Raw genomic sequence first — 22,359 nt, 5'->3', positions numbered from 1 at the left:
GCAACAAGTGCTGACTATCAAGTGAAATTTAATGAACACGAAAAAAATGCATAGATCAAACAAGCTCACAAGGCAACTGTAACAGAAAAGACACTTAAAGATATGCAGGCAGGCAATCTACATCTAAACTATTCAGTGAAACAGAATGCCTTACAATACAGATCACCACCAAATTTGTGAATAACAATCGCTTCAGCCTTTCTTATTGAAAAATTCATTTTCATTTGCGAATTTCATTTGTTTTCATTATATTTAAATTGATGGTCAGCACTTGTGTTGCCCATTCATAAATTTTTACTTGTGTTCATTAAATTTTGGTTAGTAGTCAACACTTTTGTTGTCACTTCTTTCCTTGTTCGTCACGATACCATTTTGTGTGGAATACCAACTTATCTAGTAAAAAAAAATTAAAAAAAACTTACCACCGCAAAAAAAGAAAAAAAAATAGAAAGAAACATACCAGTTAGCATCAAAAGTTTATGGACCATGAGATCACAAAAGCAGTTTAATATTTCCACCGCTTGTGCATGCAGCCTGATATTTTGATTTCTAGCATTGCTAATATATGCGAACAACTTAGTGCCGTGCAGTTTTACTAGCTGTTATCGCAAGCTACTTGAAAATTCTGCTTCTCAGATCTGGTGTCTGCAAACTTTTGATTCCAACTGTACATCCATGAATACACTGTCATCATCATCATCAGCCTGGTTACGCCCACTGCAGGGCAAAGGCCTCTCCCATACTTCTCCAACTACCCCGGTCATGTACTAGTTGTGGCCATGTCGCCCCTGCAAACTTCTTAATCTCATCCGCCCACCTAACCTTCCGCCGCCCCCTGCTACGCTTCCCGTCCCTTGGAATCCAGTCCGTAACCCTTAAAGACCATCGGTTATCTTCCCTCCTCAATACATGTCCTGCCCATGCCCATTTCTTTTTCTTGATTTCAACTAAGATGTCATTAACTCGCGTTTGTTCCCTCACCCAATCTGCTCTTTTCTTATCCCTTAATGTTACACCCATCATGCTTCTTTCCATAGCTCATTGCGTCGTTCTCAGTTTAAGTAGAACCCTTTTCGTAAGACTCCAGGTTTCTGCCCCGTACGTGAGTACTGATACACTGTAAGTACACTGTACACAGTACACTGTAAGCAAAACCAAACAAACAAAACTTATGATAGCAACCTTTCTTCGTCTGGTTTTCCCACTTCCAAGCACTTTTTAGCAGGCAAAGCTTCATTTTTGTCACCCACGGGTGGTGCAAGTCCATTAACACCCATTGAACTAGTGCCCAGAGTAATGTTCAGCATTCAAAATAGAGTTATGGAACTGGCATGATTGAAGAAGTGTGGGGTTAGGAGCAGTCATGGTACCTTTTTCTCGACCTGCATCATTAAGCCTTACAGAGTTTTCGGTTAGCACTTCTTTTTTATATTCTTCTGCAGTAAGCTATAGTAAGTACAGTATAAAATGAAGGCATCTCCTGAGTATATTCTGTTACCCATGTCTTGAGTCAGCCAAACCAATCCTGTAGGCACAGAATGATGCAACAGTACACCAAAGATGAGGATGAAGGTAAGTAACACAACAAAAACTTCAATGAAGAATTTACAGTAGCACCTGATCGTTCATACGTTTTGGAAAAAAAAAAACCACGCGCAAAACGTACTAACCGAGAAAACGTACGATCCGAAATAACAAAAAATTTTGACAGACTCAACTATTGTTGACATCTATTGTAATGCGAAGCGTCGCGCGGATCGTTGCGACACGAAACACCGACGCGCGTCGAGTTGGTGGTGCTGCCGCGGGCGGATACGCGTTTTGTTTTCCTATTGCATAGTTTCTGTTTTTTTTTTTTACATAGCGACGGGAAACCGAAACAAAATCGAGCTGGTGGGCGACGACGGATGCTGCCGGAGCGAAAGGGATGCCACATCGCGCAGCAGGGAACGGCCGCGCGTTTGGATTATCGCCTGCTAAATGCGTGCAGTACACTACCGATGGCACTACGCAACACGCGCTAGATAGGTGAAGATGATTATCGTAATAGGTTTGGCGGCGATAGCTGTGAATGTGGCGTGCGACGACCCGGCCGGAGTTACTGCTGGTACGGAAATAAGAAACTGCGCGCGCCGTCATTTTCAGGTGAGACGGGCGGCTACATATTGCTCTCGATCGCGCGCGCCTCGCGCCTTTTCTCGTTCACATGGGATCTAGCGGCCGGAAAACGTATACGATCGCAGTCTGCAGCTCAGCACGGCGGCGCGCTTCGGTTATCGCCTATTAAAAGCGTGCGCTACGCTTCCGACGGCACCACGCACTCTGAAACAGATAGGCGAAGATGCTTATCGCAATTGGATTGGCGGTGATATATCCGTGAATGCCGCGTGCGACGACCCCGGAGAAGATTTGCTGATGCCGAAGTGAGAAATTGAGTGCACGTCGGCGTCGTCACGTGAGACGGGCGGGCGAGTATTGCGGTGAAGCTGCCGCAGCGGGCAGCTATATACTGTTCTCGATCTCGCGCGCCTAACGAATTTTCTTGTTTTACATGGGATCTAGCGACCCGAAAACGTATAATTCGATCGCAGTATGGCAACGTACTGAATGTTGGTGCCGAAAAATTGTGTGCTCCGGGAATCTATGAACCGGTAAAAAATTAGCGCAACTCTATTGGGTCATTTTTTATGTTCTCGATTGCGAACGTTGGCGCCGGGAAAGCGTACGTAAGGGGAACGTATCAACGAGGTTCTACTGTATTGTAAAAATTGGGATAAATATATATTATACTGTGCATAATCCTGCAATGAAACGCCATGAAGATGATAGATGAGATTACCATAAAACACAGCAGAAGCCTGCTTGTCTTCAACTACTTCTGTGTACATAATTAAATTATAAGCACAAACTGTGGTTGGAAACATTTATGTCACTACAGCACAAGAGTAGTGGCTTTAACTGTAGCACAATTGCTTGCTGTAAAATATCGCCACTAGGTCTCATTCTGGATAGGTGAAATGCCAACTAAGAACTAAACCAATGGTTTTGCCCTCAACAGCAGAATCACAAAGCCACTCGAGAGCTATGAGGAAAATTATTGCTACCGAAAAGCATATTAAATACTAGAGCCCCAAACTTTCCATATATTACAGTATTTTAAAGATATTTACCTGCAGCTCGAGCCAAACGTTCCAAGGTCCCATGTCAACTCCTTGAGAAAGGTAGACAAACTTGGTGTCCCTGTTCTTCCACTCGATACCTTTGTGCGGCGTGTCAGAGGTGAAGGACCAGCGGCTGATACTTACGCCTTCCCAGGGAGAGATGATCAGACCCATGTGGCTGGGACCTGCAACGCAGTGCCCAAAAGGCAACAGATATTCGAGTTGATAAGAAGAAACCTACACCCATATTCTATAATGTTCCATCACTTGAAACTCCACTTATACTAAGCAAAGTAGAAGGCAGATGAATTCCCTTGATTGAAGAGGTCACTAATATTCAATAATTCCCCAGGTGATTCCCAAGTGAAAATTTTGTGACTAAGAAGTCTTGAAGGTGTTACAGTCAAATGCAGCTAAAATGAAGGTGCATCTGACAACAAAATACCTTCGTTACATCCTATATTTGTTATAAGCATATTTGTTACATTCGTCATATCCATGTGTTACATATATCCATTCGTTATATATGTGTTCATTATATTGAGGTTTGATTATACACATATGCATCTCAGTGAAGGTGTGCCTCGAGTAACTTCATGTGTTAAGAAATGCCGAGGAGCATCATGGAAGCTGAGCGCCTTCTTCAGCCAAGGGGCGGCACTGTGCTACAGCCAGTGGAGTCTAGGATCAACTTCGCGTCGAGATCCATTTGTGAACAATGGTGTCAGCTAAACCCGGGCACAATACCTTTTCTTAGCATTTTTCTTCCGTAGCATACTATATAAGCGCAATAGGGGTTTGTGAATATTTGAATACAAATCAAGTCATCCTTGTTATTCAATTCATATTCTATTCAAGAAACTACTACTATTTGAAGTTGTCAAGTATTTGTTTCTTCAAATATATAAAGGATAACAACACTTATGCCTTAAGCGAGATAGAATGAAGGAAGTGAGGACTGTTCTGAATGATTCTGCTGTCTTGTTGAGCAGGGGTACCAACTCCTGAGCAAATGCACAAGGCAGGTAGCTTCCACTTAATAATTTCTAGTCATTAATAAGAATGACTCGCTTTTAGGCAGACTAGATACAAATTTGTTTCGATTTATCATTTCACCAGTCTCATCATGTTTGCAACCTCTATAAGGCAACCTGTGTTGCTGCAGCATCACACTTCCCTTCTTCAATGAACACACCACTGTATATGCATTTGGCGACATTCTGTTCCCTTGTTTCACTACTGAGATTGCAATAGTGCCACACATAACCCAAAGTAGTTGTTTCTCACTTGCAAACTCCTCAGTTGTCCGGATGTCTAGCTGCAATCAGTATTGCATGCATGTGTCAAATAATGTACCTAAACCTTATTTTTCTTATTTTACCAAACTGACCCTACGCATACTTTATGTTTGAAAATGAGAAAATATCGGGTATTTGATTTGATGTTCGGTGGCCGTTCTTCCTGAATAATCGTATTCAATTCAATTGAAAAATTTCACTGTTCAAACACCCCTAATGCACAACACTTAATATATACAGCAGCATGTAATGTCATATCATTATATATAATGGTACATAAAATATCATATGTGCAACACAAAATATAATACTGCCAGCACAGCAGTGGCAGCTCACAGGCAGAAACACTAGCAAAAAAGATTATTAAGAATAGAACTGTTTACAGGAAATGTATGGGAAGCAAAGCAACACCTAGGCGACAACTATAGCCGCAAGCACATTTGGCAATCATTGAATCATTTGCCACAGCTTGAGGCCATCCACAATTTATGCATATATTCTGATGCATTCCAGAGCAATCAGTGGTGGCCATATTGGTTCGCGAATGGCATTTGTGACAAGTATATGGTGTGATTATGAATGGCCCATCTTACTTCTTCAAAAAGACCAGAATGAGCCCGAGCGTTTCAGTACTATACTAGCAGATCCTGCAAAAGAGTAACATGATAACTGTGATACTTTGGTGATAACCAATCACTGTACAAAAAGAAAACAATGCCATGCATGGTGCTGAGTTGCAGTAAAAAATGTACTGATAAAGAAGTATTGTTTTTTTTCCTTTTTCTCCAATCCACTTTCAATTTTCCTATGCTGTTTGTGGTGAACAGCAAGATTCTGGCATACCAAGTACTTTAAATAAGTATGATTAGGTGGACATACACAAAGGCATATCATTAGAAATTCACCCATGTGTAGTCATGCTCACTCTCACCTGTAAATTCAAAGCTGAGCATTATCACATTGGCCTTAGTGATGTTTCGAGATAGAAGACGAAATGTTCTCCCCTTGTCGAAGATGGGCCCGGGAAAGTCAACATAAAAGGTCTCTCTAGAAAAATAAATGGAAGTTTGATTAAACAGAGCAACCAGCCAGCTTTCAAAAAGAAGCATTCTAAATGTTCTACAGCCAAGGGTCTTGCTGTTGTTGTTTTGTGTGTAGAACAATGCTATGCGGACAGATGAAACACATAATGTCTGCATTAAATGTACCCGACGCTGAACAACTGCTACAAACTCAATGAAAGCGCCCTTCACCCATCTATAAGAATAATGAGCAGAAATGTAGATGCAAAGCAGCAGCAACATATTGAAGCAATGAAAGATCTGATGCAATTGTGAGTGAAGCACTGTCAAAGGCACCCTCAGTCAACACACCAAAGGAGGATGACTAGCTCTCTAAGAAGACGTTTCACTGCCACTTCCTCTTTTCCTCATTTTCACCATGTGGGCCATGCATAGTTGAAGAGCTTGATTGCTATGAAGCCATCCTGCTTTCTATGCAGTCCAAACAGGACTGGTGTCCACTCAAGCCCAGGCATTCAAGATTGGTCACACTAATTCTCTCCTCTGCGTAGACAGCGGGCAGTGCAGAGCACTACACATGATGATGGTCCTTAGAGACAAATAAAAATATAATTTGGCAAATTGTAGAGAAGAGGGTTTCCTGATACTACGTGTGTGCAACAAGACCCCAGAGTTAAGGAACGTGCATAATGCAAACGAAGCCATTGGGTATCCTGGCATTTTTATGGTCGTGAACACATGGTCGGGGTGCACATTGTTTTTTGTTCAGCAATGCTCATGTGGAAAAATTATCTGTGCTAAATGCCAAATTAACACTGCCTGTAGCAACAACACCACCATGACCACCATCACCAGTATATTAAGATTGGCAGAGGTAAAAATGCAGCAATAATTGTTGTGCAAACATGCTTAAGTGCAATCAACAAAGTAGAGGACAATCAATTCTATGGAAACACACTCACTTCAGCTTTGTGATGACCGGAAAGTAATATGGCATACCACAGTAGACATGCTCACTACAGTCCACTTCTCTTATCTTGTGCTTTGTTCCTATATGCTGCCGAATAGTGCGCGGACCATTGAAGTCAAGTGGGACGGCCCACACTCCTGCATCTTGGTTAACGATCTTCTGGTGCCTGTCATAAAACTTTCGCTCCACATTCTGAAATAAACATTAAGCAATAAACTTGCCTAAGAATAAGAATTTCACTGAACAAATCATGTACCTGACTTGTGTACTATTGCAGACAAAACACAAATCCAAAGACAACAGCTGTATATATATTTAAACAATGTGATCTTGTAGCAGATTATGAGTAAAAACAGAGCCATGGTAAGTGCAAAATATTTTTTTCGAAGCTATTTAAACGAAAACACAACTATCTCACTGTACATATACCATCTTTCATGAATATAAATGTGAACTGGAGGCTACTGCTTGCATCTAGTTCTGTCCCTGCCCTGTTCAGTGCAAGTTGCTTCTTAAATAGTACATATGTAACATCATTATCCTTCTTGTTGTCATTGTTGTCATTATTATTGTTGTCGTCGTGGTTGTTGTCGTCGTCGTGGTTGTTGTTATTGTAGCACTAGCAGCAGCAGCAGCTCTGTTATTTACTGTTCCGGCATCTGCTGCATACATTTTTTTGAAGTTTTACAGTATCTATTGTTCATGCTGCACATTTACCTTCTGTGTCTCTGTTTTTACCTTGTATAATATGTCTTCCTATTGTCTTCTTTTGCACAATATCTACTTTACCTTTTACAACATAACTTGCCTTCTCTATACTGTACATATAGCTCTGCCTGTTTTATGTGACATAACCATAGTGTCTTTGTTTGGTTTTTATATAGACATGCCTTGCTAAGTGCACTAGTACCAAGTTGAATAGGTGTTCCTAGGCACTGTAATAAAGATTGATTGATTGATTGATTGATTGATTGATTGATTGATTGATCGATTGATTGATTGATTGATTGATTGATTGATTGATTGATTGAACATTGGAGGCACATGTGTATAGGGGAAAGAGAAGGCAAATAAAAAGTTTGGTGCAGACTCACAAAAAGCAGCATTCGTTGTGGGGCCACTTCTCCTGGGGCAGCAGAGAATGGAAATCCCAATGGGCTTATGGCGACCAGCATACTTAATGCAACAAACCCAGAAAGGACGGCTATTGGCTTCCAGCCATCACGTGACACGTGTGTGAGTGGCACCTGCAGGAAAACACCAGGACAGCAATCAGAGTTTCGGACAATAATACTTAGCGGAAGCCCTGGAACCATCATGTATGCGAGTTTCTTAAGTGGCACTGAACGAACATGGGAATACCGGGATATTGGTGTGCGAGGCTTGTTGTGAATGTGACTTGGCCTAAACAATGCTCATGGCTGTGCAAATAAAGCTTTCTCCAACTAAAGCTTTCTCCAACTAAAGCTTTCATAAAAAATCTTTGTTCACCCACACCAAATCTAGAACTAAAGATTACTCACATATTGCACAATAAGCGAAGAAAACAGAAAGACAAGGTTAAAGCTGGTGCACATTGAGCACAGACCTTGTTGGCTTTCTACCCACTTTGGCAGCCCGTTGGTACTGTTCACGTTTTATATCATTTGACAACCAAGCAGAAGGCCTTTCAATTGAATAAAAAGTTTTTTTTTACTTTGTAACACTACAGCAAAATATTGACTCGCCATCCCGGCCCTGTGAGAGTGGATGCCCATCGAAGCTGTTGAAAACCACCACTACAGCTGCTGAGGAGGGTATGCAATGCTTTATTCCTTTAGAGTAATGGTAGTAATGGTAACTGACAGTAATGGGAGTAATGCTAATTTTGACAGCAAGCTGCCACTGGTTGTACTGTCATTTCTTTTCCCTTTGCCACTCCTCGTATTCACACTGCCCATCAGGAGTGCCAATTATGCGTTGCTTAATTATAGCAGTGTTGCAACAACAATGAAATCAGTTGCTAGGCTGGATCTTTTATACATGAAAGGCTATAGTGATGTCACTCTCCATGTCACAAGTTTCCGTCGCCACAGCAGCTTGCGCAACAGTAGTCTTTGCCGGGAAATGTTTGCAGGGAGCACTACTTGCGTTGCAGGGTTATCAGGAGTGCCTTATCATCACTGACGTGATTTGAATGCTTGTTTTGTGCTTGTTCTTTATTGAAATGAATGCTGTGCTGTATGTTGTATGCATGATACCAAAGAATGCATGCACTTTTCACTTCGGAAATATCCTGAAAGTCTTTTTTAATCGCTGAAAGCATTTTTTTTCCTGTGAGGATGCACCAAACCAACCAACTAGATGCTAGCAGCTTCACTCTAAAATATAAGCATGCACTTTTCACTTCGAAAATATCCTGAAAGTCTTTTTTAATTGCTGAAAGCATTTCTTTTCCTGTGAGGATGCACCAAACCAACCAACTAGATGCTAGCAGCTTCACTCTAAAATATAAGCATTTCATGTATTGTTTCAGTAAAGAGATGACCATTGCAACAGACATAACACTGTTCGCCAGATGTGCCAGACGTGCCTTCAAGGTGTACTGGCTCTCCATGAAAGATGTCAATCCAAAGCCACTACTTCATGGCATTCCCATGCGTACAACAGTGTGGCAAAACCAATTTTCCTTCCATGCAATTACAAGAAACCCCATAGCAGCAAGTTTAGTAAGTACATTCATTTTTATGTGTAAGGCTTGGTTGTCTCGTACTCATCTCTGGCTGAATTTGGTGAAAGGTTGTCAGCAGCTTGTACTCTTGAAAGCAGGTTATAAATAGATTACGTTGTGCTATAACATGGGACACAATAAAATAAAGTGCTTCTGGCCCTGCATTGTGTTCAATATTACATAATGACAGAAGTCATAGGAGCTGTCAAATTTTATTGAAAATGGTGTCTACTTTATTCCTCCCTTTTCTCACCATGGCTTGGATTGCTGCCGGCTTCTGTGTTGTCACAGCTTGTCTTAGGATACTGTAAGTGTCTCTTCTGTAGTGTCCCATGTTTCAGCAGTACATTTTTTCACCGCATTGGTCCAGAAGGACAGACTTATGCTCACCACGAATGACGTGCAGGCAATGGCAAGGATGCCCGACATGATTGCCACTGCAATCTCGGGGTTGTCCAGGGTGCCATTGCGGCCCATGATGGGCACAATGGCCATGTGGATGTTAAAGCTCAGGTAGACAGTGAGGAGCAGTGGAAGGAATACGGCACCCAAAATGGCAACCATAAGGCCTCTTTTCTCACCTGCATGGAGCGTATGACACATTGAAACACCATTTGACAGCCCTGAAGAAATCACTGAGAGCACAGCCTTGGTAATTCATATGTTGGCAAATATACTTTGGTGCCATACTGATGCTCATCAGATCTGCAGATTTCGATGCTTTCTTGTATTCTACTCAAGGAGGCCCACTAAAGCTGCTTTAACCAGCTTTCTGCCATGGCATCCATTTCTATGCTGTAATTTATTTTTATTTATTTATTTAATACATACTGCTAGCCTTATATATAAGGCTGTAGCAGGGTCGGGACACAAATACAACTGTGAAAGTAGTATCAAACATGGTTAACAGTTTCTGTTAATAACAATTCCAAATATTGTGGACAAAGAATAAAGGCAGTACAGACACTTTCCTGCAAGTCATGTCAATGTACGCAATTCGTATACACAAAGGTATTAATAGTAGTATAAACATATTTAAAAAAAAGAAAACTTACCACGAACCATTACTGACATGAAAAACACCGATACATACATTTAATTTTTCAAGATAAGGCAGTAGAGAAATATAATTGGTTAGTCTTGAGATAAACATATCAATTTAACTACTAGCAACGACGTGTTCAGGTAGTGCATTCCATTCTGTTGTTGTCCATGGGAAACAACAATAAATAAATAAATTGACCTGATCTGACACCTGCAAAAATGCTTAAACCATTTTTTTTGGCTCTGGCATCCATTTCTATACTGCACTTTGAAATAAATACTTGATCTGATTGCCTGCCAAAATGAGAAATGAATGCAAAAAAAAATCCAGTTAGCCTTTGAATCATCCATACCTTTTCGGCCCATTCCCAATGTCCAGTGGGAAAGTATGGACACAACTGTGCCTGTGCAGACGGCCCAAAGGTTTGGGATGTAATAACTTAGTATGTTCTTGGACGACAACCAGAACACCAGTGCCAGCCACAGCAGCTGGGTGGCATCCAGGTACCGCTCGAGTACGTCCCAGTCATCACATTCCTTGCTTTCACCCAGAACCTTCAGCCCCTGCAGATGTATTGACAACTCCTCTATAGCATTTGTATACCATCACATTGTAGTGATAGTGATAAAAACCAATCACTTCTAAAAGTGCAAGTTAGAAATCTAACTCTTATGAGGTGAACATGCATCCAGAGAGACAAGCAGCACTTGGATCACAATGCTAGCTGTGAACAGAAACATTGGTCATTGAATCTGAATCTCACAGGTCAAGTCTGTCTGCTATTTATACAAGCATCACCACACATCCATAATAATTGCTGGTGCTTGTGAACAATCAACTACATTCGTGTTGTGCACACAATCAGATTAGACAAAAATTTCACTATGAAATTGGTGACATTCGAGAAACTTTGGATACAATAGGTGCATCTTCTGCTGAGTGACAACTTGACAGCAGTGATGATCCAGTGGAAAACAGTCTTGTACAAAAGTAAAATATACATGTGACAATATATTGTCACATATATCAACAAGTACTGTTATTTTTATTTTGTTTGCAATCAAAAACAGTCCTAGGAACCTGGGGATAAGATTAAAGAAAACAACAGAAACTGCCACCAGAGTTGAAATAATGACCACTGCATTGTTTGTACAAGTTTTGCAATGGTTATATGCACAACTTACTGATAAATTTAAGAACACTGTATAATGCATCAATTATCTCTATTTTAAACATCATAATGAATCACTTTGCAGGACTTTAATAGTGGTATATCTGTTTTTATTGCACAGGTACACAGTTATTAACTTGAAGCTTAATTTTTCTAGCTTTTCTTTAATTTTCTTTAATTTTCGTAAAAGACAGAAGTCTAGAAAAATCGCTTCACATGGCTACTAGAATAGAACTTTTTTTTTTTTTCCGAGCAGAATAAATGGATACTCCCTTACCAGTGTTTTTTCAGGCTCTGTGCTCACTAAAATCATGTGTACTCACACTCATTGGTGCTCACTCACATTCCTACTTACACCCACTCATCCTCACTCATATTCATAGTCACCTTTGACTCACACTTACCGGCACCTACTCATGCATATATTGTGTCCACTCCCAATTACCAACAGTCACTCATGTTCATACTCACATCCACTGAAACTCACTGTCACTTAATTACTTTTGTTCATACTCATGTTAACTGGCATTCACTCACATTCATGCACAAACCCATTCATTCCCTTTATCATTCACCAACACTTCATCTCACACATGAGTGTGAAGCAAGTATGAGTCAGTGTACTTGTTATTGAGCATACCAACCTATGCAAATTTCATTCACACTAATTCACTAGTTATTCAACGAGAGAATTTCAGATGCATTTAAACAGAGTGGACACATGGTATACCTTGCTCCTTTAAAGGGGCCCTGTAGCACTTTCTTTTTGTAACACACACTGAATTGAGTGCATATCACTCAGTGATCATATTCCCACTGAAATCTTTAAAAAGTACTTAATAACAACAGCGATATAAAGAGTGTAATGTTTACTTTCCCCATTTCTCCTCAGTGCCATACTTCCTCTCAGCTGGGGTGGTGCAAATAGCAATGCCCTAACTATTGTGTCTTTCTTACTTTTTTTCATCGCTCTGATGGGCATTTAGGCAACTCTTCAAAGTTGGCCTTTGGCAAATGCGCCGGAGAATGACAAAGAAATAGTGAGAGGATGGGCGGGATACGTTAACAACTGCTGTTTTTCCATTTGCCGGACGATTGGAGAAATGTGCAAGCACTTGCCAGGGGCTTTCACTCATGAGTAACTCATAGTCATGAACGATTGCCCAATGGCTGCGTCTATGGGCCGTTGCATGGGTCTATGACATCATAGGCAGGACATAACAGAGAGTGTCTCGAAAGCCGCAGGAGACAGACAGCGAACATTTATGAGAGATTGTGGGCTCCCTGCTGCATACAACGGAATAATATTTGGCTCCCATTTTCACAGCAGCATTGTCTACAGATTTCAAACAAATTTTACTGTGTTCAAAAAGAGTTGCAGTGCCAATTAATGCTCATCAGAGGGTTCAGTGCTAACACTTTTACTTCTACCCTGCTGACCGTGGTGAATGGCTTGAGATTCCTGCGACGTATCACTGTGAGGCCCCAGTGGCAAGCCATGAGGGTGGCAATCATGGTGCTGTAGTAGAGTCCCAGCACCAGGTACGGTTGCTTGTACCAGGACATAGTGCTCCTGGTTGCCGTCAGCATCAAGGCCACAAGCACGCAGGCCATGAGGCCGAGTCCCCAACTGCACACTGTCACCAGGAGGGCCTGAATCCGCCCCCACACTTGCAGAGCCAGTTCCCGACGGTGCAGCTCTCGTCCTGTCTCAGCCATGGCCAATTAGGAGAGAGAAAAGATTTCACCCTTTGTGGTCATGATTACTTTCGGCAGTTCCAGCCAGCAACTATTTTGTGCACTTTGTACTCCATGCAGAAAGAGAACATGTGCGAACACATAGTGAGTCATTTATTCCAGAGAGGTTTCTTTATTCCCGAGGCTATTTATTGTACCTAGCCTTCTACCAGCATGTGGGTGGTCACCAATGGAACGATTTCTTTAGAGTCCTTCATGTTGCCTTTCTCTCTAGTGCTCTCATCCAAAGACATTTGCTGGTCATTGGAAGGCTTAGTATTCCTCTTTGGCATCTATGTCATCTTCAGATTCACTAAACTCACACAAGTTCTTTCTATAAAGCACACACATAGAAAGTGATGCCATTTCCTGTGCTTTATGCCACAAAAAGTGTGTACAAATTCCTTCAAAAGTGCTGCCTTTATACAGAGACACTGCAAAGCACATTTATATTTTGAACAGTCGAAAAAGTTTCTGAAAGGTGCCACACAAAACACAAAGGAAAAGAAACGGTGCACGTGTGCACTTGTCAGGCACTGTACAACATCCAACCAGAGCCAATATTTTTGTGTGTCGAGAGCGGCCCCAACACATGGCCACCATAACAGGTTAAAAGTTAGCTACGGATGAAGAAGTAAATGTGAGGTTTATGGGGGCTGTGAGTGCCTGGCCATACAGCCTCGTCACCAAGGCAGGTGACCAAAACAATATAAAAACAGCATAGGCTAGAGAGCTCATACCAATAGGGAGGTAAACTAAAAACGTATTGCCCTGACATATGTGATGGTTCATGACAGCGATATGTGTAGGGACATTCCTACATGTGGTGACAACCTCAGTACACAAGCTACAACTATAAAACTTTGCTGTATCTGTCCTCTGTGCCTGCGTGTTCCAAAACATAGTTCCCGAGTTACACCGACATGAAAAGAAGCTAACCGTGATGCCACTGAAATAAGCAAATGCAATTGGCTGCAGCATCTATACAATTTCTCCTGAGCTGGGCAGAAGTGTGTATTCCACTGTATTGGGTTCTCACTGAGTATAGGGCATTTCTGTAACAGCTGCTTTTTCACTTTAGCTATAAGAAGGCCTGCACTGAGGCCACTAGAATTGGAGTTGCATATCATTTCAAGAGAGTTACACCTACTGTGAAACATGTTTAAGAAAGGTATCACAGATAGCTAGTCTCTTCGGTCATGAATTTAAATTTACATATTTTTCTGGAAACGCAGCACAAGCCTTGGAGAAAAGAATTTTGGAACTGTAGCATAAATATTTAAGTCACAGCAGGTCATGCAGTCATCATAATTGCAAAAATTATTGGGTGATGAACCTTGACCTCTTATAGATGAAGTGTTGTTTCATGGAAAGAATAGAAATATTTTATACAAGTAGATGCAGTGGTTACTATTGAGTAGTGTGCCTTCTGACGCAATAAAGAACACTCGATTAACAGCAATGATATAAAGCAACATGTCAAAGTTATTGTCAACCCTCTTGGTACTCTCTGCACTAGAATGACTACTAATGGTATTGTTTTATCATAAGTTGTTTAGTTGTCATAAGTTGTCATAGTTTTATCATAAGTTGAGCCTACATGGTTGAGCCTACTGATGGGGCTAATACAGTTTCCTTTTAACAACAACAAACTACTTATTTCGGTTCACAGTACACACGACAGACTGAGGAAGATTGGGCTAAATGTGGTTCACAACACCTGACAAAAATGCAGCCTCCCTTCGGTAGTTAAAGCACATGTGATTGCAGCTGAAGATTTACAAAAATGTTGCACAACGTTAAGGGATCATCGCAGCAACCCGTGCCAGCCATGGTAGATTACGCTATGCAGCACTTCACTGCCATCTCGGCAGTGCAGGAGACATTGCTACGTGCAGTGCAAAAATGAAATTATTTTTCTGACTGTTCGCACCTAAAAAGAACTATTCATTTCAACAGACTACTCACCCCCAGTCGCAGAAGCTTTCATCCGCATAGCCATGGAAACAAGTGAGATGATGATGATTAGCTTGACCATGATACTACTCACAGCGACCGAGTAGTTCACCATGAAAATGCCAAGGAAGTCATAGTACACAGCACGAATGGTGTTTGTGTCTCCATTGGCTCCCACCGAGCTGCCATCACTTAATTCTTGTGCCTCCAGGATCTTAAGAATGAGACCCAGGATGTTGTCACCTGGGCAGTGAAATACAAATAATAAGCCAGTATGCGAATTAATCACTCAACATCCAACAGCTAACATAACTAGCATGAAGTCTAACTATGAGCATATGCACCTTAGAAATCCATTTACACTATTATTAAAGCTGCTTGGATGAAATTTATGCACAATAATGAGTTTATTCTCCTATTTTTCGAATACAATTTTAGTTTCTCAGTATCTTATCTCGTTATTTTTTCGTAGCCCTTGAAGTGGGAAAAGTGGGGTCTCTTGTGCAATGGTTTAGCTTCATACCATTATAGCTTATATTGCTCTTTATAAACAAATAATTGAAAATAAGCTAAAATATGGTTTACTTTAGCTTATTATCTAAAAAAGATTTAATCTTGGCTGTAGTTATCAAATATATTGATTGGTCTTCTAGAATGCATGTGACCAAAATTGCTCCAAATTACAGTAAAGTCCGAAAATTTACATACTGGTGAATGTACATGAAAAATTTAGCCAAGATCGAGTCAAATAAAATGCAATTATTTTTTTTGCACTCTTAAAAACCAGCACAAGATTGAAAGAAATGTAAAAACAAGGTTGAAATGATCTAAACATGTTTACTACTCTTGCAGCCCAAATTGCATGAAATAAGGCCACAATGCAGACTTGTCTTTCTGGAAGTATAAAGCTACCAAATTCTCCCACTGCATAGATGATACCCTCAAAACCCTTGCAAGCTTCCTCCTCCAGGCTTCCTCCTCAGCTGGGCTTTCTTTGCTACACAGCAACAATGATAATTAGATTCAGCTCTCTGTGTTCCAAAGATTCTTTCGATTCTTCTAAGGTCTCTCTAGCTGCTCAGAGAGATCAACTCCTGCACTCAGAGGGCACCCAATGCCTGTAGTATGTCTGCAAAGCCTTTTTGGCCTTTGTTTTACTACAGTATATAGAATTTATTTATTTATTTATTTATTTATTTATTTATTTATTTATTTATTTATTTATTTATTTATTTATTTATTTATTTATTTATTCATTCATTCATTCATTCATTCATTCATTCATTCATTCATTCATTCGTTTGTTTATTTCTTTTGTTTATGTATTCCAAATACCCTCAAATGCAGATGCATCTTCACAACAATGTGTGAAGAAAAGCTTGTTTTGGAGCACAGTAACCAAATCTTGCTGCTGAGAGGACTCAGCTGCATATTGGAGTTTGCCCTGAATACAGATAAACAACAGGATTTCAAATGTAAGCCTCTCATATGTGGGAAGCATAGCCTCTGCCTAAGCACCGATGAAAAGCGGAGCTTGTTGCTATACCAGAAATGCTCGCCATCTGTGTAGAACATGTGGTTGTGAGCCTCAACCGTAGAGCATGAATGGAAAAATGAAGCCCCTACAACTACCATGCCTTGATTAAAATAACTCTTCATAGTTTTCTGATTAAACAAATACCTTAATTTATTTTATGCATGAAAATAGAATGTTGAAGCATAATTCTGCAATCAACATCTAAAAAACAATTTTTTGAAAGAAGAATGTAATTTTTTTTACCAACATCTTCCATTAAAGGAGCACTGAAACACTTTTCTAACTAATTGTAGAATGGCCTCACTACTAAAGTATGCCATCTGACAAATCCCATGTCACAAAAATTTTTTGAATCTTTCAACCATAAGTGGAATTACTGCACCGATACCTGGCTTTCTTTCTCTTTTTGTCACTGCTGGTGCGCTGGAAGCTACACAGTGGAGAAGCCAAGAGGACAAAGCCCCAGCCAAAAGCTTAGTGTCATGGCGACGAAAGGGCTCGTCATGGCACCCCGTGCCGGCCACGGTAGACTGCGCTATGCAGCACTTCACTGCCACCTCGAAGGCCACGTGCAGCAGACACAGCTACACGCAGTGCAACGATGAAATGATTTTTCTGTATTCTTGAGATTGCAGATATTGTATATATTTTTCATTTATGCAACTCAAAATTAGCAATTATGTACTACTGAGAATGCTCTTGCGATCATGAAATCAGTCAACAGTGTTGGTGAAGCAACTACTTTCGATGATGACATTGCAGATGCGAGAGCAAGCAACTGTTTACTGCTTTTGACATGAGTGTGTAAATTGAATGCTACATGCAGTGCAATAATATTTGGCTCACGTGTTCAAGGAGCCTCGTTAACAGATAAGCAACATTTTTTACTACGTTCAAAAAGTGTATCAAAGCGCCCCTTCAAGTCAAAACCACTTGTGTTATGGCATAAGGTTAAACAAATTTGTCTATTCTGTAAATTTGCTTTTTAACTGTAAAACAGCATGACAGACTTCTTTTTCCCTTCGTATATGTTATCACCAGTTGACCACAGACATTATGCGGGTATGATGTGCTGAAAGATCAAGACTTGTTCTGATTCATATGTTAAATTCAAATCTCTGTACAGCCTTCCCTCTACATACTGTAGCCACAATGACAAACATGTTTTATTCTATTTTGAATTTATTCACGTATTGAACTAGCGTTATTTTTCTTTATTACAGTTGTCTTTCTTTTCTTTCCATTTCTTTAAATATGGATTTTCATGACTTGTATATATATGACATTGTACTCGCTTTATTACTTTGTTATTGGCTAAGTTAAACAATAAAACAATTCAGACTAGTATGTAGATTGTTATTTCAAAATTGCCTTTGCAGCTAAGTAACCTTTCTCCTGACTAAATAGAACTACCTAGCAAAAGAAAAAGAAATCAAGGCAGACTTTACCTTCTTGATTTTCAAGATATTTCGTTCACACATGTACACCAAAAATATTTCGTTTTTGTAGGTGCACTCACAAGCAGTGCGTAGGCAAATTGTGTGACTCTTGTACATTAAAAATTTACAAGTGAGGACAACATAAAGCAAGAATGACAGCAATTGCACAAACTCGCAGCTGGACTTTTGAGTTTGCACACATCCCATCCACTTTTGTTTATGCTGTCTCCATTCATACGTTTTTGACTGATCGGTATGAAGCAACCAGCGCTGTAGTGTACATTGTGTGAATCCAGTGAATGTGATCCTGACACATTTACTCCTGGCATAGATGCCTCAGTGTCCATAGTAAGCAAATGCGTTACCAAGCATTGATGACAATAGCATTTTGTTGTCCACTATGTTGAACAGACAGACAAATGTGCAGATGGACAGACCGATAAGGTCAGTGGTGTAGTAATTTCAGGGGGGTCTCCACCTAAACTACCACTCCTCCCCTTCCTTCACCTATGTCTGTCTCTCTCTCCTCTCTGCAGAGGTTGTACACCACGCAAAGACAAACTCGTAGCACTCCACGGACAAGAATGCTTTAACAACGATGACGGATGCATGTTTTTGGGTAGCTGAAACAACACTTCACTGAACTTCTGACAAAAGTTTTTCATTGCTAAGGCATATAGTCATTTTGCATCAAATTATGCTATCACCCATACGCTATGTTTAAAGATGATGACATCAAAAAAATGTAAAGTTTTGTTTACAAATTGATGCATTCATATAATGTATGTCAATGACTTAGCAGGTACTTGACTTCAAAAAACAAACAGCGCTAAAAACGGGGCCAAATAAAAACAAGACAGCACACTGCCATGTGTCTTATTGTTTGCAGGCCAGACTCGTTGCAGCCCAAGTAACAGTTTTCCAGTCAGATCTTCTAGTTAGTGGTACAGCGACAGCTATGTACGGAAGAGGGAGGGTACTATATTGCAAGTTGCCTATCACTCAATCGCGCTTTTGGCATTGTAGGCACGCTATATTTTCTAGATTTAAAAGTACAGGAACGAAACTTTGTGGTGGAAATTTGATAGTATCACATGATGCAAATTTCACTCACTTTCAATAACCTGCGGTTCGACTTGTTTGAATAGATGTTTGGAAGTAATTGTAATCATGGTATTTTAGTGGTCACGCGATGCATATTGTTATTTGATCGCACTCAGGAATTGATGAGGCAGACAGACCAAAGCAGGGCTGCTTCCTGTTTAGAAGCCTTTGTAAAAATTACGGCATCCGTAGTTCACAGTAAAATATGGGCCAGTAGCTTCAAGAGATTTGAAAGTGTCGTATTTCCTGACACCTGCCTATTCTAAAAATTGCTGAGATGTTTAGTTAGGATGGTCTCTCCGCAGCAAGCAGCACGTGTTACAACAGTATAGGTGGGCCACAGCTAAGCGACTGGCCACAGCTGTCTGATGTTGAGCGATCAGGCAGCAATTAGACGCTCTCCCTATGTCCATAATTAACTGCCGACTTCGTTCTTGACATCTTTTATGCATGTCCCCCTCCCCTCCTCGTATCCATCGCCCCACTCACCTTATCAAAATTATTTTCTGTTAGTCGCTGTCGCACTCTTTAACATTCACTGGGTTTTTCAAAGGTGCAGTGGCCCCTGACAATCTTATATTTCTATTTCTGCATGGACTTCGAGGCCATTCACCTACCTGCCCTCCCACCTCTTTGTTGTGGCGGTTTCTTAGCTTTCCTGGCCCAGCACCCCAACCTTGATATTTTGCTGTGTGCAGATCAGCATTCTGTAGGTCTTTCTTTCTTGTTCTGTTTTCTTGCCCTATTTTCATTCTTAACAGCGTGTACAAACTAGACTAACCGCAAGCTTTTCTGAAGCTTATTAACTTAATGAAAGTCAGAGGCAAGGGAAAGAAAAAGGAAAAAAAAGAAGAGAGGGTGAGGGTGCTTATTATGTATTTCCTAGACAAGCAAGTGACAATATGTTTGGAATGTTTTTCCTCCACGCAGTGCGGCCGATGAATCGGTCAACTATCAGAAATGAAAAGCTCTTCGACGAGGCGAAGGCCTGATGGGGAGCAACAATGCCTCGAAGTTTTATGCATGCACTCATCCCATATTTGTCTCACTGTGGAATTTTTAGCGCTGATTCGCCCTCAGCATTTATGGTTAACACGATCCGGAATGAGGTAAAGGTGCGCCATGAGTTGGGTCGCAATGTTCTGTGCATGGGAGAGAGGATCACCCCCGTGACAACGCCGCCTTCACCCCCCCCCCCCCCGCCCCCTTGGAGTGCAACTAGCCCTCAACTTACTTTCACATTCAAGCTTTCCATTCATGCTGCTGTTTCGGAGCCCACCTCCTGAAACTTTCTGTTCCGTGGGAAAGGGGGAAGGGGGTTCGACACCCCCAACCTCTCCCATCCTGGCTATGCCAACGGATGAGGTAGACCAGATTAGCATCCCAAGGCTACCCAGAGGCCCTGAGTGGTGCTGTGTGGATAGCCTCGAATTAGTTTGGACTACATGGGGTTCTTCGATATGGCACCAAAGCACTGTACAAGAGTTTTTTCATCCTGTTCTGATCGGTTTTCCAGTGCAACGTTGCAGGAATTGAATTCGCAACGTCATGCTCAGTAGCAGAATGCCATGGGCGCTGAACTACTGTGGCAGGTACTGAACCATATCATGGGATCAGGTATGAAGAACATGGACTTACCTGCATGCTGAATTGAGCCATCTGGGATGTAGTCCATGTTGTCATACTTTGTATGGTACACGTAGCCATTTTTGGCAAAGGCAAAATCAAGGCCTGTGGAGAAGTCATGAGAGATAACATGAGGCCTGAATCCCAAGCAACCAGTAACTTGTGCCTAAACATCTTGCATTGCAAACAAAGCTCCAGTAAACAGCATCTTCAGCAGAAACTTTTGCAAGATTTTCACATATAATCTAACTTTTTAATTAAATAAGGCTGCACATATAGAGAGCTACTGTGAGCACTTAAGCACTCTGGGTTAGATTAATAGTGAAGCAAGAAACAAACGTAAAATGTGAGGCCAGAGTCTACAATTTTTTTTTCTTCTCTCATACACACCTCAGCTTTGCTTTAGCAGCAATAAACCAAGGCAGATGAAAGTGACTTGCCTGATATGCCCCCAAAATCTCTGAAGATGCGAAAATCTGTGTCAGAAGGGATAAGGCCACTTTGAAAGACTTCTTCTGCAACGATGGAGCCAAACGGTCTCACAGCACCATCAACGTATGCTTTCACCAACCATGGATCACTGGGACCTACAAAAGAGATGAAAAATTTCAACATTTTATTTACTAAGCTCTCTAGAAATATTGAATGTTGTGTAGACAAGGCAGGCAATTATAAATAACTCCTTTAGCTAAACTAGTGGAACATTCACCACTGAATCAAATTTTTATTCACAATTAATTTACATACAAAAATATATTGTATTAGAATTTTTGAACATTTGAATCCCTAGCCTAAGGCTAATTAAGATCCATTAAGATATAAATAAAGAAGTGAGCATGCAGTCGTATTACTGACTAAAACAATAAGTCAGTGCAAAGATAACATAGGAATACAAGAAAACTCATTCAAGACATAACAAAAAGACCTAATGCTTTATAATCCACTAACTCGCACAAGCAACACAGTCGTACAAACAGTATATGATTCAATCAGATTTTGCTCAGAGGGAGCATTTCAATTATTGTCATTTGAGTGCAAAAATAGAACAGACATAGATACGCAAAGTGGAGTACACAATGCACTCCAGTGCATGTTTATGTGTGCTTTATTCATGGGCTCTAATCACAGTAATTGATATGCTTAACCAACTAGCCCAGAAGCAAGTACTTCAGGTAGCAGTGTACAGAATATCTTTTGCAGTAAGGCTAGAGGAAAAATGTACATTTCCTTAGCAACAAATGAGTGTTACTGTTTATACATGCTTATCACTGCTATAGCAAAGCATGGAAGTGCTTTAGTGAACCTTAACAATGACACATGGCACCACTATTTCTTTCACTGCAACAGATACTTTATGGTACCAAATTGTCACATACAACAGGCAATTGAAGTTAATGCTGAATGAAAGAGGAAAGTGCAGAACGTGAAGTTGATGTTAAACAATATAGCCATGAAATACTACCTCTCTGTGTAATCTGTGCAATTTGTGCAAGAGAAAAAGAAATGTCTCAAACACAACATGAAGTCATTTAAAAGAATGTAAAAAGGTTATCGTGCGTCTGAAACCATGACTGCATGAAGAA

The 22,359-nt window shown here is 40.6% G+C and overlaps 1 protein-coding gene across 1 annotated transcript in view; it reads right to left on the bottom strand.

Annotated features, from left to right (window-relative positions):
• Window positions 1-22,359, bottom strand: part of LOC139049853 (endoplasmic reticulum metallopeptidase 1-like) — a 60,406-nt gene that overhangs the window by 8,580 nt on the left and 29,467 nt on the right. Inside the window, exons 4-13 of the mRNA XM_070525682.1 lie at window positions 21,217-21,363; window positions 20,789-20,881; window positions 15,083-15,313; window positions 12,818-13,083; window positions 10,559-10,769; window positions 9,552-9,742; window positions 7,546-7,698; window positions 6,444-6,643; window positions 5,391-5,506; window positions 3,171-3,346 (exon numbers count right to left, since the gene is read on the bottom strand). Coding sequence (XP_070381783.1) covers window positions 3,171-3,346; window positions 5,391-5,506; window positions 6,444-6,643; window positions 7,546-7,698; window positions 9,552-9,742; window positions 10,559-10,769; window positions 12,818-13,083; window positions 15,083-15,313; window positions 20,789-20,881; window positions 21,217-21,363 — 1,784 coding nt within the window. The remainder of the gene's footprint in view (window positions 1-3,170; window positions 3,347-5,390; window positions 5,507-6,443; window positions 6,644-7,545; window positions 7,699-9,551; window positions 9,743-10,558; window positions 10,770-12,817; window positions 13,084-15,082; window positions 15,314-20,788; window positions 20,882-21,216; window positions 21,364-22,359) is intronic.

Source organism: Dermacentor albipictus, chromosome 9 (genome assembly GCF_038994185.2).
Source record: "Dermacentor albipictus isolate Rhodes 1998 colony chromosome 9, USDA_Dalb.pri_finalv2, whole genome shotgun sequence".
In the NCBI taxonomy this organism is placed as follows: Eukaryota; Metazoa; Arthropoda; class Arachnida; order Ixodida; family Ixodidae; genus Dermacentor; species Dermacentor albipictus.
This window is presented reverse-complemented; position numbering and strand designations above follow the sequence as displayed.